Source organism: Aulonocara sp. 'chitande type north' Nkhata Bay, linkage group LG12 (genome assembly GCF_057382095.1).
Source record: "Aulonocara sp. 'chitande type north' Nkhata Bay isolate Kocher_YH1m ecotype deep benthic linkage group LG12, A_spYH_male_GT1.1, whole genome shotgun sequence".
NCBI lineage: Eukaryota > Metazoa > Chordata > Actinopteri > Cichliformes > Cichlidae > Aulonocara > Aulonocara sp. 'chitande type north' Nkhata Bay.
Window position 1 is genome coordinate 27,600,848 of NC_141355.1, and position 15,885 is coordinate 27,616,732.

Sequence of the window (15,885 nt, forward strand, 5' to 3'; positions counted from 1 at the left end):
GAGGCTGGAGTATCTGGAGGAAATCCACGCAAGGCACAGTGAGAACACACATACTCCACACAGACAGGCCCCGACTGATATTTGAACCAATCGTCTTCTTGCTGTGAGGTGACAGTGCATGACATTGCCACCCACGTGTAGGTTCCCCTTGTGCTACTAAAACAGCTCCGAGCTGTTTTGTCATCATGGTGTGACAGTGGCCGGGGTCTGAAACCTGGGGAATTGGCAGCAGGTCTATTTGTATCTGTGGGTTTTGAGGCGTCTCCTTCATAGTGTGGAGCACAAGATGAGTCACACATAAAATGACTTTCCAAAAGTTTAGGATTTTTGACGTGCCACACAGGTATTGAGTCAATCAAAGAACATAACTGTCAAAATCTGGGAGGTCCTGCATCTAGTGCCAACTGGATTGAAAAACAGTGCAGACAAACTGCCAGCACATACAGATTTGGCAGCAAATTAGCATTCACACAGACAGGAGTCTGATAGTTAGGAAACCACTATCTTTCATCTACGCAAATTATACATGTTGGTACACAGTGCTGAGTTATATGGTTGGAGGATATGAATGCATCAATGCAGTCAGTTTATGTAATTCCTTGAGCAGCTAATCTGTGTGCAAAACAGTTTTGATCGAAACTGATCAAATTACAGCAATTATCATTCCTGATTACTCTGTGGTTATTGTTGTGGTTCCTTTGACTGTTGCTTTCTTTCGCACACTCAAGAGTATTCTGGGAAATGAGGAATCAGAAGAGCCTTTTTGGCATTCTTTCATTCTGTATTGTTTCTCCCATTTTTAATATACAACAATATTTCTACTACACAAGAAGCAACTGATCAAGCATTGACATTCTGCTGTTTTACCTGGATGCCTGTATCAACTGTAATCTTTAACCTCTGACTTATTTACAATGTGCTCTACTATATCTCAGTTTTGAAATTGGAGCTCTCGGGTGTCTTCTTATAGAGAATAAACTTTGTTTACAGTATGTGCATTAGTATATACATTTTTTAGGGGGGAGCACACATGAAACCTAATGTTTTCCTATCAATTAATGTGGTTCTTCTCCCCTTGTATTTTTAGCCCAGCTAATCAGAAAGACACTTCAAACAGAAACAGTAATAGAACCAAGAAAATTTAAATTGTTCAGAGTTCAGATCCCAAGGCTTATAGTGGAACATGGATGAACTTCATTTCTGTTGCAGTTCCAGGTCTTGAGCAGCAGATGGACGCCCACACATAAAATATCAGTACTCATTCTGTCCTCTGGCAGCCACGTGGAGAAGACGCATCAGCAGCTCTGTTGGTGAGCTTCTTTCAGAGCCGTGGACTGGATCTGTGGCCTCTGTCTCTCCCACGCAGTCAGAGTCCACCATACAGCCCTCTGAAAAGAAGAAAAACAAGAAATGAAGTTCATATCTTACATGTCAACATGTCAATCAATCAGACCAGTTCGTACCAGAATTGCAGCAGAATCCAGAAATAGCGCAGTGCCCTCCCTCAGACCCACAGGATCTCCCTCCTGCCTGGCAGGGGGTGAGCAGGTAGTTCTCCTCCACACAGTGAGCTGTTTCTGGGGAGCCAAGCAGGCAGCCGAAGCCGTCCCCACAGCAGATACTGGGGCCAAAGCAGCGGCCCCTGTCTCCAGGGCCACAAGACTTGCACTGGAGGAGAATGGAATTGAATTTAGCAGTATTATTTTCTGTTATATTATATCATATTACAAGACCAATGATACTTTCACGTTCTTTTCCATCTTGTATTCAACAAAATCAACATTCATTGCATTGCCTCAGCAGAAGAATTATAGCAATATGAGCATGTGAAATAAGTCACAACCATTTTCTTTCCTACAGTCTCTCACTGTAAATCAGTATTTTTAAACTACATGAGTAATATCTAATTTGTGACTTTAAAAAAGGTTCAATTGAGTTGGTGTTATTTTTTTTTTTAAACCTTTCCATAAGTGACTTTTATTTTTTATCAGTATGATTTCTCTTCCGTTTTTATTAAAATCTGATATACCCAGTAAACCACTCACATTTTGATCCCATAACATCCATTGCACGCTCGGTTTCGCTTATTTAAAGGCTGCTTAGCATTCCTTTAATTTTGTGAATTGCTGGACCGTTTTTTCTTGACCGTTTGTTCTAATGTTATAGGCTAAAGCCAATTTAGAATCAAACACAGCCAGTTAAAGAATAAGCATGCTGTCTTAGCAGAAAGAACAATGCTCACCTGTCTGATTCCAGTTTCAGTCAGCGCTCGCTTCCCTCCTCGGGGGCAGTTCTGGATGTAGCAGGCGGAGGAGAACGCAAGGAGTCCTAGGACGCACAGGGGGAACAAGGAGTGAGGCATCGCTGTCGGTTTGGAGTGAGCGCCGCGCTGCACCTGTGTGTCCTCCGCCGGTGTGGATGTCTGTCTGGTACTGCGGTCATTTCTCACTTATAAGCAGATGGACATGTTTGACAAAGCGATTGATTCCTGACGTCACTTTCGTCCCCGTTGCGCTCTCTCCGCAGGGATGCGCGCCCGAAGGCCACCGGTGTGCGCGCGACGCGTGCGCGAGAGGTCGCCACAGATGTGGCTCTGCATCGGATGTGTGCCATCTAACAAATCTACACAAAAACAGACACGACAGCAGAAGATACAATTTCTGTATTCAGCACTGCGCCTATTTGTAATAACTTTGAATAATTTCACCCCCCGCTTTGACTGACACACTGAAAACGGCAAAACATGAACAACTAATTGGAGTTTGCGAACAATTTATTAGCCCAAATTAACCGCAATGAGGGGGAATAATGAAGAACATTTAATGATCATGCACAGTTCGTCACTGTGTGTAGTTTTCACTTTTAGATTAAGACAAATGTGGTAGCATCATGACAACAGAGGTCACACAAATTATGTTCCAGACTTAATGTAAAACTAGTGGGTGTAATGATCCTAACCAGAGTAGCATTTTCAAATAAACATATTACACCTTGATTATTCCTTTCAGCGTCTTGTTGCATGCTCGGGGTTGCATCTCTCTTATTAGCTGTTGTTATACTAATCAGCAGTTAAATGAGAAATGGCAAAACTGAGCATCAAAGGCTGCAGGTCCAGGTGTGAAGCTCTTTAATTAGAGTCACAGCATTCAAAGCTCATCCTTCAGTGAATCTAAATCTCATTAAACTTTACAGTACTCCAAATGTGAAAGAAAAAGTTTTACAGAATTTACTTTCAAACATTTCTCTCATGATCTGCGGCAGCAGATCAAGTGGAGCAGAGAGAGGACTCAAAGGCAGACACTGGCTTTAACAGAAGGCGAGCAGTTTATTCAGAGCGTTTGGCAAAACGGTACAAAAATAAGAAATGCAAATTTTCGTGAAAACATAAACTGCAACAATAGGAACATGGAGACACAGGGGGTATGCGAAAAGACGCTCTGACGGAGGAAAACAGAGACAATAAATACAGTGAGGGGTGATCAGGGGAGTGGAAACAAATGGGACCACAGCAGGAAGAAATAGGACATAACGAGACAGGAGACGCAGCACTGAACGCAACACACAAGAGACAAGAACTATCAAAATAAAACAGGAAGTAGCTCGAACACCGAGACCCAGACAAACAGGACTATAGGAGGCCCTAAAGTGCCAAAATCAAAATAGAGACATAACTAAGACTCAGTGAAAAAATGTTTGTCATTAAATACATGAAAGTATCAACAATAAATACTCTTTCATGTATGTGTTTATTTTACTTTACAAAAATTTCTGTGTATTTTTTTTTTTTACAACTATCTCTAGGTTTACAGAGAATGATCCAATAAGCGAAAAATAGTGAGCTCCAGTGAGCAGGAGTTCTCTGGGTGAACATGCCATGTTGACACCAAACGTGAGAGGAAAATAGCCAGACTGGCTTGAGCTGATAGGGGAGCAGCAAGAATTCAAATTAGAGTTTATTAAACGCAAGGTATGCAGCAGAGCACCTCTGTAAGCACAACAGATGCAGAAGACCACACCGGGTCCCACCCTTGTCAGCTGAGAACAGGAAAATGGGCGAACGTTTCCTGATCACTCTCAATTTCTACTGATTGTTGGATCATAATTTGACATAAACAACATGTAAACGTAGCTCCATCCTGGCTGTTTTTTCATGTGTAAGGGACATTGTTCTGGCACAATTTGGGCCCTTCAGCACCAGTTGAGCAATATTTAAATGCCACAGCCTATTTGAGTATTGCTCCTGACCATGTCCATCCCATTATGAAGGGATGAAGTCTCTACCCACAAGCCATCGGGCTACTGAATTGCTGAAATATTGAACAGTTTATTTTGCACAATCACTATACACACTGTACTTTTATATGCCACTATCTCTGCACTACAGATGCTACAGTATTTCAGTATTCTGTATTTATTTATTGTAGTCTTTTTTATAAATATATATTTTCTTTATTTTTATACTTTTTCTTATTTATATCTAGGCATTGCTTATGCGCAATATTGAGAGGGCTCTGAGCCTAAGAATTCCATTACTGGTAGTTATGTGCCATTATTTCCTGTATATGACAAATAAAACCTTAAAACATGTGACGACATGGCACCTGGTAGTTACAGAGTGTACCTAAGAAATTTTCTGTTAAAAGTAAATGGTTGTTTCCAGTGAAGAATTACCAGAGAGAATACATTTCTCACATTTTTCAGATTAATCAATGCTAATATTAATTTTCTTAGTATGTTTTCATTCATTTAGTGGTATAATAACTGATCTATTAAGTCACATGTTTACTTGTATTTATGGCAGTTTTAGTCTTCTGCAGAAATTTCTTGATGCCTCTAATACGGTGTATAATAAGAAAAGTTTACAAACAATAAGAGTTCACAACATAAGCAAAGTTTTTGTCTAATAAGTGTATAAAGTCAGTGACTTTGACTAATACAGTGTGATTCAGTATCATTTAAGCACTTTAACCACCACTTGTATCGGAAACAGTGAAGCCCATGTCTTCATTTCACATGCAGAACTGACTCCTGTCTTTTCTCTTACTGAGCGGATACAGGATCACGACCTTGATTAAGCTTAATGCTGTCAAGGAAAGCAACATACAGATTATGCTATTTGTGATGGTGAACACCAACTAAATACTGTTTGCCTCACATTTCTCCGTTTAACCCTTCTGTGCACAATAACTCAGGCTTGTAAAGGGTAATTAGCTTCAAGAGTTCAGAGGGTAGTGAAAGAACACATGGGCAAGGAGGAGGTGCAGCCTCCTAACGTAAAACTGCTCCTTAAAAAGAAACCTGAAACCTAATGTAATCTAGTGTCAGTATTTCATACTACCTGAAATACCAACATAAAGGTTATTGTTAATATCACATAAATATATTTAGAACTAGTACATGATGTGTCTGGATGTTCTTATTATTCCATCTTCTGCCTGCGTTCACCCATTTAAGACAGCAAAACAAGGCAAGGAACAGAGATAAGGACAAAGAACACATGACATCAGGAGGTCAGCTGAACACGACACTGTCTCCTTCTTCACAATGACCACATAACCTTGGTTGGACTCAATTTCTACTTAAATTCTTTTGGTCTCCTGCTTCTGTGCCCAAACATTTTCTAGTCAAATGCATCCACGTAGAGAGCGGCCACACAAAGACTGCAGACCCAAGGCTGCAAGTACACTTCAGCGCTTGATGAAAAGAAAGAAAGAGGGGGTGGAGGAGATAAAGAACAGGACTTTAGCCACACTATATTTTTTACAATATTTGCAAAGGTCTTTGCTTTCAGAGATGTCCTTTCCTGATCTGTGGAGATTAATAAAACAGGCCTGTGTGATCTGATATTGTGACAATATGAGTGTAAGAAGATGTGAAGAAATACAATTCACTGCTAGATCTGAGGTATCTTTAATCCACGTGAGCAAAAATATACAAAATAATACAATAAAACAACAAATGAGAAACAGACAATTTAACAGGAGTGGTTGTGAAAACAGTAGTTATAACGTGACAAATAGACTTACAGTGTAAAGATGTCATGCTTACAAAAAGGGTAATAAGGTACTGTCAAGAAAAGTTAACGGTCCATAAATAAAATCCTGAATTTCCAGTTGCAAATTTTTTCTTTTTACTTAAACATCTGGAATACAATCATGTCTTCAATTTGTAAGTGTCGGTTGGATTCTTATGCTATGTTAGTGATGCACCCGTGTGATGAGGGCACGTGGGGTGGGATGTTGGCAGGTTGGGCACACAATACGATTGGATGTTGATGTAGTGGCCGACCTCAGAGGATTGGCTTCCTTCTGCACGCAGGCGCGGCAGAGCAAGTGACCACAGCTCAGACGGTAGACGGATGATGCTGAGGTGGAGTAAAGGGACACAGAACAGGAACACGCAGAGCACATCTTCTCACCTATTAAGCAAAGATGGGGCAAGGGAGAATCACTTAATACTCACTTAATTTCAAACAAACTTTAAATACTTCTGCCATAAAATTTTAAGCAATGTTCTGTAGCCAAGTAGCATTTGGGGCACTGCTTATTATATTAAACCAATTTAAATGAAGTCAAACTGATTTGGATATAAGGTCACTCAGAGTGCTTTACAAAGGGAGAGCAATACAGAAAAACATTTAAAGAATGTAAATGCAACTCTGGTTAAGCATTGAATGAGAAAGCGTGACAGCACTCTAGAAATTTAACACCATGTTTGTTTTGTCTTTTGTGGCAATGATCAGCAGGGAAACAATAGACATCTGGTTCTTATGTTACAAATGTATCAAGTAAAACTGAACACTTGCATTTCTCCCACTTCACTGGCGCTTTAAACTTGAACATAGGCTCAAGGTTTGTTTTTTCAGTATTTTTTTCTCCACTGTAATAACACAAAATTGAGTTATTCAGAGGTAAGCAGCAGTGAAGTGGTCGGAAAAATTTCTATGTATGGTTTCACACCTCTGTTTTATTTCTAACTGACATGAATCAAAACTGACTACACCAAAAACAAGATTTCTAAACAACTTCTCCAGATTTCTTTATTATATTTCAACAGTCATATACTTAGGGAATAGTATTTACTCAAATGTATCAGAGGGTGCAAATCCTACCTGTAGAACTGCTCAGGAAGCCTGAATTCTGGCGCTGTTGGGTGGTATTCAGCGTTTCAGAGTCAGGACTAACCCGCTTCTGGGGCAAATTTGAAGTGAAGGAGGGCCGGCCCTGCAGGGCAGAGAAGAGGGCCTCATCCAGACTAGCAGATAAACGCTGCTCGTGGGAGCTGCAGCTCGGAACTGAAGGTGCACAATGAGGAAGCAAACGTGAAGACAGCAGAGAAGTCAACAATCAAGACAAACTGAAAAAATGGCATGGATATGGTTTAGATCAGGGATGTCAAACTCATTTTACATGTCGGTCCACATACTTTGATCTTAAATGGGCCAAACCAGTAAAACTCCAGAAAAGAAGTTTAACTACATGTTCCAAAAGCCATCCAATTGGCTGGATTGGGCCAATTCTGGTCCCTGGGCCTTATGTTTGACACCCCTGGTTTGTATGTTTACATGTTATACTCACCAGAAACTGCATCACTTTTTAGTTTTTTTGTTTGGAGTTCCCTCTCAGGTGTCAATGTGTCCTTGGATTCTTTGGAAATATCACTTAGATCTCGTTTCTTTCTCCTGTCTAATGCTGATTTATTACCTGTACTTAAAGGCTCAGCATCAGATGTGTGATTTTTATTATCTGACAAAGGTCCTGACCCTGCATCTTCTATCTTCACAGTCCTGTTTGTGATTCTGGTGTCAGCATTATATTCAGCAGCACCACTGTTTGAGCTTTTACTGAGGCACAGAGAGCTCTGAGAATGTTCGTGTACTTTGGAGGCTAGAAGTCTTGAGGCCTGTGTATTGTCTCCTGTAACTCCTCTCCCCAACATCCCATCCCTCCTCGTCATTCCTTTCTGCAACAGGAAGTGGTCAATGCGACTTTTCAGTTGGGGGTTAGGAAGAGGTTGGGAAGTTGAAGTGAATGGTACACCGGTGAAAGGGTCATTTGGGGGTCTACCCCACGTGGCTTCCCTCTTCTGGTACTCTTCCAGAGTGGAGTTGTCCACTGATACACCACTGGGCAGCAGCATAGGGAGCATCATCACTTCCTGTGTGAGTGGATCAAGGAATTCTTCTGGGATGGAATGACTACCAAAGTAAACGACATATTGGCACACATCAATACTTACATAATCTATAAAACCAACAGTATAGATGTGACAGCCCGATAATTAGTTCTACTACTTTTGAAATTACACAAATACCTTGGAGGTTCTTGCAGTCCCTGTTTGCTTTGTCTGATAGGAGGTGCAAAAAATGCAGGCTGTTGTAGCCGTCTTTCACTGGCCTCGTGGACTTTTTTGATCCTCTCCACTTCTTCTGCAGAGCAGCTGCGAGCAGGTTGTCCCCACACAGTCAAAGATTTCAGCCCCAGAGATGATGCTGCACCACCATAAGGCATGGTTACACGAAGCTTTGTCACAGCCCCGAGCGAGAGCAAACCTCGGCTCCATAGCTCCTCTTGCAGACAGTTTGCAGGTTGTGGAGGAGGCGAGGACAGAAACGGGGCCCTGGGGCAAAAATTTGAACGTGTGAAACAGACTTTGGTTTCCTCCTTTAGTTCGCAACGAGCCACCAGTTTAAACTCTGGCTCAGAATTGCTGGATTCCGTGTTTGTCTGATGTTTGAACATGCAGCCTCTTTTCTGAGGCTCACCTGGAGTCACTTCACTCCACTGCTGGGCCTGAAGACTCCACTGGTGGCTGTTACTCTGTTGAGATTTATTCTCGTGGTTTCGAAGTTCTCGTCTATTCGCTGCATTCTGATCTTTCGCCTGTATCTGTTTCTTTTGTGGAAAATCTTTGGTGCCTGTAGAAGGTAACGGATCAGAACTGGTGCTGATCTCCAGTTTCTTGCAAGCCTGTCCCCTGTCCATACCCCAGGGCCACAACTCAACATCCACCCTACACAGCTCCACCTGGAAACCAAACTTCAATGTCACCTTGAAGGAACAGAAGAAAAATGTGTAAGGTATGGATATAAACACATTACTATAATAATCATACCTAGTTTTTTTTTAAATGTGACTCTTACAATGCATTATGAATCCTCATCAAAATACAGGATATGTTCTCCATAAAAACTCAAATAAATAAATCATATTCAGGAAAGTTAAACTATCATATGACATCCCACAGTGGAGAATACCACAGTTCATTGCAACAATGTGGGAAAGTTTTTGTTTAAACTGACTGCTTTAAACATACAAATGTACCATCGCTGCCAGAGAAAAACATGATGGTAAGAACTACTAATCTCGATTTCTATGCACAAAGAGGCTGAACACACATTTCCTATTGAAGCGTGATTCATGAAGGGAACAATACATGCAGGTGTGTATGCACATTTAGTAAATCTGACTTTCCTTTTGAATGCCATTTTTGGCTTTTTACCCTTTTGTTGCATTTTTGGCTTATGTTACAAATACACTTTGGGTGCTCAGTCAGTGAGCGGTGTTTTCTATGAGGAAAAAAATAACCTGCACAGCTTTCAAATGAACAAAAGAGATGATATAACAGACTTAAGGAAAAGGAAGCATATTAAGACCTCTTTAGAACACCTACTGCATTCTGGTTTAAAGGGGTTCAAATCTTAAGCTTGTAACAAGAATAAAAATAAACTTTACAGTTGGATATCCGTGTTCAGCCCCATCAACATAATACTCTACATAATTAATGTTTGGAAACAAAAATACAGTCAAAAAGATGACAAAACAAACAAAAAACCATAGATAAAATATAATACATGAGATAGAATAGCTACTCTTCCTCAGTGTCTTCCTGACCTGCACATTTTCCCCAAATTCCCTGTTTTCAAGCGGTTATTATTTAAATAAAAGGTAGTGGTACTTTTTTCAGTACCAAATACTACTTCTACTGGTACCTATTATTTAATGAGACATATACACATTTTAGGAAAAAATGCTGAGTGTCAAGTTCCAAAGTATGACAGTGAAATCTTACCTGTACAGGTGGACGAAGGAAATATTCCAGCTTAAAGCCACGTCTGCGGAGGGCAGGGTCAGCTGATACAAGATTTGTGACATCATAGCCATCTGCACACAGCTGGAGAAGAAAATTAAACTGGTGTCAGTGTTTTTCAGGGAAAGCTTGAAATTGAAAATGTACAGAGAAAAGCTACATTATGTTATAGTAATGTAGGATTGACTGCTTCTTGAGGCGACTGTCATGATTTAGCACCATAGAAATAAAACTGAATCGAACTGACAGCAGATATGAGAAAATTTGAAAACAATTACAGTACACATGCCTCACATGCTCATGAGAGAGTCATCACAAGGTTAAACATGAAAAGCTCATATGAAATGAGAACAAGCCATGTAAAAGACATAAATAAGGCACATGTGGAATAAAAAAAACAAAGAAACTGTTTTCTTGAACGTGATAACATTCATTTTTTTAATCCTCTGAGTGTGATGAAAAAGACAGCCATGATCGGATTAAAAAATACCAATGAAAAGAACACAAGGACGGTTGTGATTCAGTCTCCCACACAGCACTTTATCCCACCGGTTTTTTATTTATTTTTATTTTTACATTACTGTCCTCCACTTCCTGTGTCATTTTGCGTCTGTCTGCGCTGCTTTGAACTGCTTATCTAAAAACATATCAAGCCTTTTCTTGGACTTTAAAAAACAAAAAATAAAATAGTTAAATAAAAAAAAGAAAGGAGGGGAGGGGAGGGTACCTTTATGTGGCAGGTCTATAAAATATATCTCACCTTGTTACAATGAGCTGTCGTGTGAAAATGTGGCAAGCAGAGATTCACAACCATACTCTCCAATCTGTAAAGAGAAACAGTTTGTAGTTATGAACGTTTTCTGACGTCACTTACACAAAACTTATAGGTCACAGCAAAATGGGCCATTTAGTGAATAGAGCTCATGAACCCCAACTCAGAAGGTAAACATATATTTGCTGTGTTTACACTTCCATCTCATAATCATCTCTCAATAACGATTTTTAACACTAAGTTGAATGACCTGAGCTTAATTTTTCATTATAATAACATAAAATGGACATTTAGCGAAAGAGCCTGAACTTTGCATGCACTAACAATAAGCACAACAGGACGTGTTTGTTCTTTAAGCACAGGCTATTTAACATTTAAAGTCATACGTCATTGCAATTCCCAACAATATTATTATACAGTAAGTATTTATTACGATGAAGAGGAAAGACCCTGATTTGCACATATGTTTGAGCTGTATTTCAATTGAATTCAATAATTCATTTCTGACTGCCTCCAAGATAGGACTGAAATCATTAGTCAGTTAACAATAAGACACATGATTTAGCAGTTAATTAATTTATTAAAGGGAAAGCCAAACATTTCTCCTTCTTCATCTTCTTTCAACTGCTCCCTTTAGAGCAGGGGTCCCCAATCCCAGTTCACGAGGGCCAGTGTCCCTGCAGGTTTTAGATGTGTCCTTGATCCATCACAGCTGATTTAAATGGATAAATTACCGTCTCAGCTGTCTTGAAGTTCATTACCAGAGGCCTGGTAATGAACTAATCATGTGATTCAGGTGTGTTGACCCAGGGTGAGATCTAAAACCTGCAGGGACACCGGCCCTCGTGGACTGGGATTGGGGACCCCTGCTTTAGAGGTTGTATGCTGGACCACGTGCCTGCATGTCACCCCATCTCTAGCATCCTTCACTATCACGCCAACCCTCTGCATGAGCTATTTTATTACATCAAGAACCTTGTCTGTGGTCTTCCTCTTTTCATCCTTTGTGGAAGCTCCATCTTCAGCATACTTTGTGCAGTGTATCCACTATCCTTCCTCTGCACATGTCCAAAGGATCTCAGCCTTACCTCTTCAAACAGCTCAACCTGACCTGTTAATCTGATATAACTACTCTTACTCTTGTCCAAACATCATAGTCCACGTGGACTATGAGTGCAGATCGTTTTGACCTTCTCTATACTTCTCCATCAAACGGCTTCTCTGTCTTACATCACTGTACATTATAATGGGAGACACAGCCTTCAGCTTTCAGGCCCCTCTTCTGTGGAACCAGCTTCCAGTTTGGATTAGGGAGACATACATCCTTTCTACTATTAAGATTAGGCTTAAAACTTTCCTTTTTGATAAAGCATATAGTTAGGTTTGGATCAGGTGACTAAATCCTTCCTTAGTTATCCTCCCTGCTTGCTTGCTGCTACTACTGCACATTCACCTAATGTATATACTATATATATATAATGTTCTTCCTCTACCCCCCCCCCCGCCAAGGAGCATGTCAGGTTACATTTCACTGTGTGTTATACTTGTATAACTATGCATGTGACAAATAAAGAACCTTGAACTTGAGTTACGCTGCAGGTCTAGGCTGCTGGGGGATTTCCATGATACATTCAGCGTTTCTTCTTCAGTCACCTTTTTCACTCACTATGTGTTAATAGACCTATCTGCATTTAATTATTAATTATTATTAACCTCTGTCTCTCTTCCACAGCGTGTTTTTGTCCTATGTTCATCAACTCAACCCCAACAGGTCGTGGCAAATGGCTGCCCCTCTCTGAGATTAATCAAGTATTCTGATTCTGACTGGTTCCACTGAGGTTTCTTCCTGTTAAACGGGAAGTTTTCCTTCCCACTGTCGCCAAAGCCCTTTCTCATAGGGGGTCATATGATTGTTGGGGTTTTCTCTGATTTCTCTGTATTATTGCAGGGTTTTTATCTTACAATACAAGGCGTCTTAAGACAACTTTTGTTTTGATTTAGCGCTTTATAAACGGAACTGACTTGAACTGAACGTCTGTGGTACTGATAAATAATGATGTATGATTTTTTTTCTCTCTCTGACCAGACGTTTAGTGGATAAATAACTTCAACTCGTACAATCATTATTAAGACAGTCGAAACAATCAGAATTAATAACAGCTCACCGATAGCTGAGTCAAAAACAGTTATCAACAACTATTCTGATTGTTTTCAATGTATGATCTAAAACAGACAAATCAATGTCTCTCCGTTTCTTGTAGGAAAATAACTAAACCGAGAACATCGCCACTTTTTCACCACTTAAGGATATTTTTAATACAAAGCTATTAATGACTGAACAAGAACGCAATCGTTTCAGGGACACTGTCAAACGTATCGCTGCAGCTTTTGGTTAGAATAGACTTGTAAAATAGATTTTACATGTAACTGAAAACTACTTGGTTACATGTAAAATCTGTTATGAATTCAGCTGTATTCTAACCAACAGCTAACAATGAGCTAATATTTAAACTTCGGTGAGACTGATAGTGTTAACATTTCCACAGCAAACTAAACCAATGAAAATTAACTCACTTTGCTTGGTTGCTGACACTTTCCCGCTTTGAGTCTTTATTTTGCGTGTCTAATCATTAGGAAAAAAGCTACTAACAGCGATCTGTTATTAGCCACAAAACAGCTACATAGCTTAGCCGGCTGAGCTACAGCACGCTGTAAGGGACATACTTCAAATTTCGTCAACAAAGTACATTATTAGTAAGCAGATTTTGAGTGGATTTAGCTGCCTGTTCATTAATACTTATGTGTTTCTTGCCATAGTTTGTACTTAAAGAAGCCACTACAGACAATTACAATCTTTTTAATTTTTTATGCACTCTTTTTGAGTTTGAGGTTGTTTTTTTTTTTTTTTTTTTTTTTTTTGCCAACCACGAACTCTTCTATCAGGCTATCCATCCAATGTACTAACTACTCGAGGTGTTACTAACTACATCCTACGCAGGTAGAAAACATTCAAAACACTGCCACAGTTAAGTTTGTTGTTTTGCTATACCTTTCTGCCAGTAAAGAATCAGTGGAACTTCCCAGTACATTTTTAAAGGTCATTTGTCATAGTGACTTTTTTCTCCTCATGGCAAAAAATGATCCACATCAGTGGCACAATACATTTAACCTTCCAGTGTTATTTACACTTTATTTTGTATAATTTATGTCCTGATTAAATTAATTTTTTCCCCTTAAAAATAGATGGAAAATGATAGTTTTCAGTTTAATAACAGTGCTCCCTGATTTGTTGGGTCATGAACAGACATTCAAAATATTCTGTGAAAAACCTTTGACTCCAGTGTGTTAAAAGTAGATTTCAAAGAGAAGATTTTTTTTCGATCCTGAGATTCCAGTATTTGAAAATTATGCAAATGTAATCATAGATAACATAGATACTTATTTTTCTATATTTAAACCTAAAATATTAGAAAACTCTACATACAAATGTCAATAACTGAGTATGGACCTCTGATCCATAATTTTGTTGTACATGTACAATGACAGTAAAGGGCTATTCTATTCTATTCTGCTAATGGTGAGATGTTGTAATTAATTATTTTTTTTTACCTTATATCCATGAAATAATAATGGCAAGGCCTCTGCATTTTCCATCTAAAAGTGCTCTGTGTCCATCTTGTCCCTTTCACATATTGCATCCTCTATATGAAGGTCAGCAGAGTTGCTCATCTGTAAAAGCTGCAGCCTACTTCATTTCAAGGATATTTCAATTGGATACATAATGTTCAGAGGGATGAACCCAGACTTCTTTTGTTTGAGGGTTGTTATTTTTTTTGCTCACTATTATACCTTTCCATAATTTAATTTCACACCTTATAGTATCTACATTCTACGTTATAAGCTTAGGGTACTGGCTCTATTACTTAGTTGCTTTTACTTAAGCACATTCACATTGTGCTTCTATATACTGTGACAGTTGCTGTCTGCTTTATGTTGCAGATTTAGATCTTACATACAAAAAATAAGCCTGCGAATTAATGCACTGCCTTACTATAATGTATACTAACTGGCCATATTATTAGGTACACTTTGCTAACATTGGGTTGGACCCCCTTTTGCCTTCAGAACTGCAGAAATTCTTCAAAGTATAGCTTCAACAAGGTGCTGGAAACATTCCTCAGAGAGTTTGGACCATAATGATATGATGGCATCATGCAATTACTGCAGGAACCACAGCTTTGGTGTGAATCTCCCATTCCACCACATTCCAAAGGTGGATTGACATCTGGTGACTGCTGAGGCCATTTGAGTACAGGGAACTCATTGTCATGTTCAAGAAACCAATTTGACATGAGATGTGCTTTGTGAAGTTATCCTGCTGAAAGCAGCTATCAGAAAATGGGTACATTGTGGTGATAAAGGGATGGACACAATCTGCAACAATACTCAACATTTAATACAAGGCAGAATGTTTAGCTTGTTTACAAAATCTAGACTCTACCATCTACAATTCACAGCAGAAACTGAGACTCATCTGACCAGGCAACAGTTTACAATCTTTTGTCACTGAATTTTGGTGAGTCTTAGCTCACATGAGTTATACTTGTGGTCTTCTGCTGCTGTACTCCACCTGCTTCAAGGATAATTGTGCATTCAGACATGCTTTTCTGTATACCTTGGTTGTAACAAGTAGTTATTGGAGTTGCTGTTTCCTTCCTCTTATCTTCAGACAGTCTGGCCATTCTCCTCTGACCTTTGGCACAAGGCATTTCTACTTAGAATGGTTGATTTACAGACCATTTTCTGTAAACCGTAGAGATGTTTGTGTGGGCAAATCGCAGTTGCCCAGCAGGTTTTGGAGGAGGCAGACCAGATCGACTACTACAAACAACAAACTTCAGTCACCTTTCTTCCCTATTCTGATGGACAGTTTAATCTTCAGGATGCACCTGCATGCCTAAATTGCAGGTGTGTCTGACAAAGTGGCCGGTAAGTTGAATGCTTTTTAGAGGTTTTTAGAAGTA

The 15,885-nt window shown here is 39.5% G+C and overlaps 2 protein-coding genes across 2 annotated transcripts; both read right to left on the minus strand.

Moving 5' to 3' along the window:
• Window positions 1–771: 771 nt before the first annotated feature.
• On the minus strand, window positions 772–2,417 carry avp (arginine vasopressin). The gene is made up of 3 exons (XM_086314753.1): window positions 2,243–2,417; window positions 1,464–1,668; window positions 772–1,388 (listed from the first exon to the last, which is right to left on the minus strand). Exons 1-3 carry the CDS (start codon window positions 2,360–2,362, stop codon window positions 1,252–1,254), a joined length of 462 nt encoding a protein of 153 aa, XP_086170879.1. The 5' UTR covers window positions 2,363–2,417; the 3' UTR covers window positions 772–1,251.
• Window positions 2,418–5,894: 3,477 nt separating this feature from the next.
• Window positions 5,895–13,652, minus strand: ubox5 (U-box domain containing 5). Its single transcript, XM_086314746.1, has 7 exons — window positions 13,436–13,652; window positions 10,850–10,913; window positions 10,072–10,173; window positions 8,314–9,050; window positions 7,578–8,197; window positions 7,112–7,294; window positions 5,895–6,418 (listed from the first exon to the last, which is right to left on the minus strand). The coding sequence occupies exons 2-7, from the start codon at window positions 10,901–10,903 to the stop codon at window positions 6,198–6,200; spliced, it is 1,917 nt and encodes a 638-aa protein (XP_086170872.1). The 5' UTR covers window positions 10,904–10,913; window positions 13,436–13,652; the 3' UTR covers window positions 5,895–6,197.
• Window positions 13,653–15,885: the final 2,233 nt, after the last annotated feature.

Coding starts and splice junctions, on each gene's coding strand:
- avp (XM_086314753.1), bottom strand. CDS start 2,362: ATGCCTCACTCCTTGTTCCCCCTGTGCGTCCTAGGACTCCTTGCGTTC. Junction 1,669..2,242: donor CTGAAACTGGAATCAGACAG/GTGAGCATTGTT, acceptor ATTCTCCTCCAG/TGCAAGTCTTGTGGCCCTGG. Junction 1,389..1,463: donor TGGATTCTGCTGCAATTCTG/GTACGAACTGGT, acceptor TCTTCTTTTCAG/AGGGCTGTATGGTGGACTCT.
- ubox5 (XM_086314746.1), bottom strand. CDS start 10,903: ATGGTTGTGAATCTCTGCTTGCCACATTTTCACACGACAGCTCATTGT. Junction 7,295..7,577: donor AAAAAGTGATGCAGTTTCTG/GTGAGTATAACA, acceptor GTGCACCTTCAG/TTCCGAGCTGCAGCTCCCAC. Junction 6,419..7,111: donor CTTCCTGAGCAGTTCTACAG/GTAGGATTTGCA, acceptor TTTGCTTAATAG/GTGAGAAGATGTGCTCTGCG.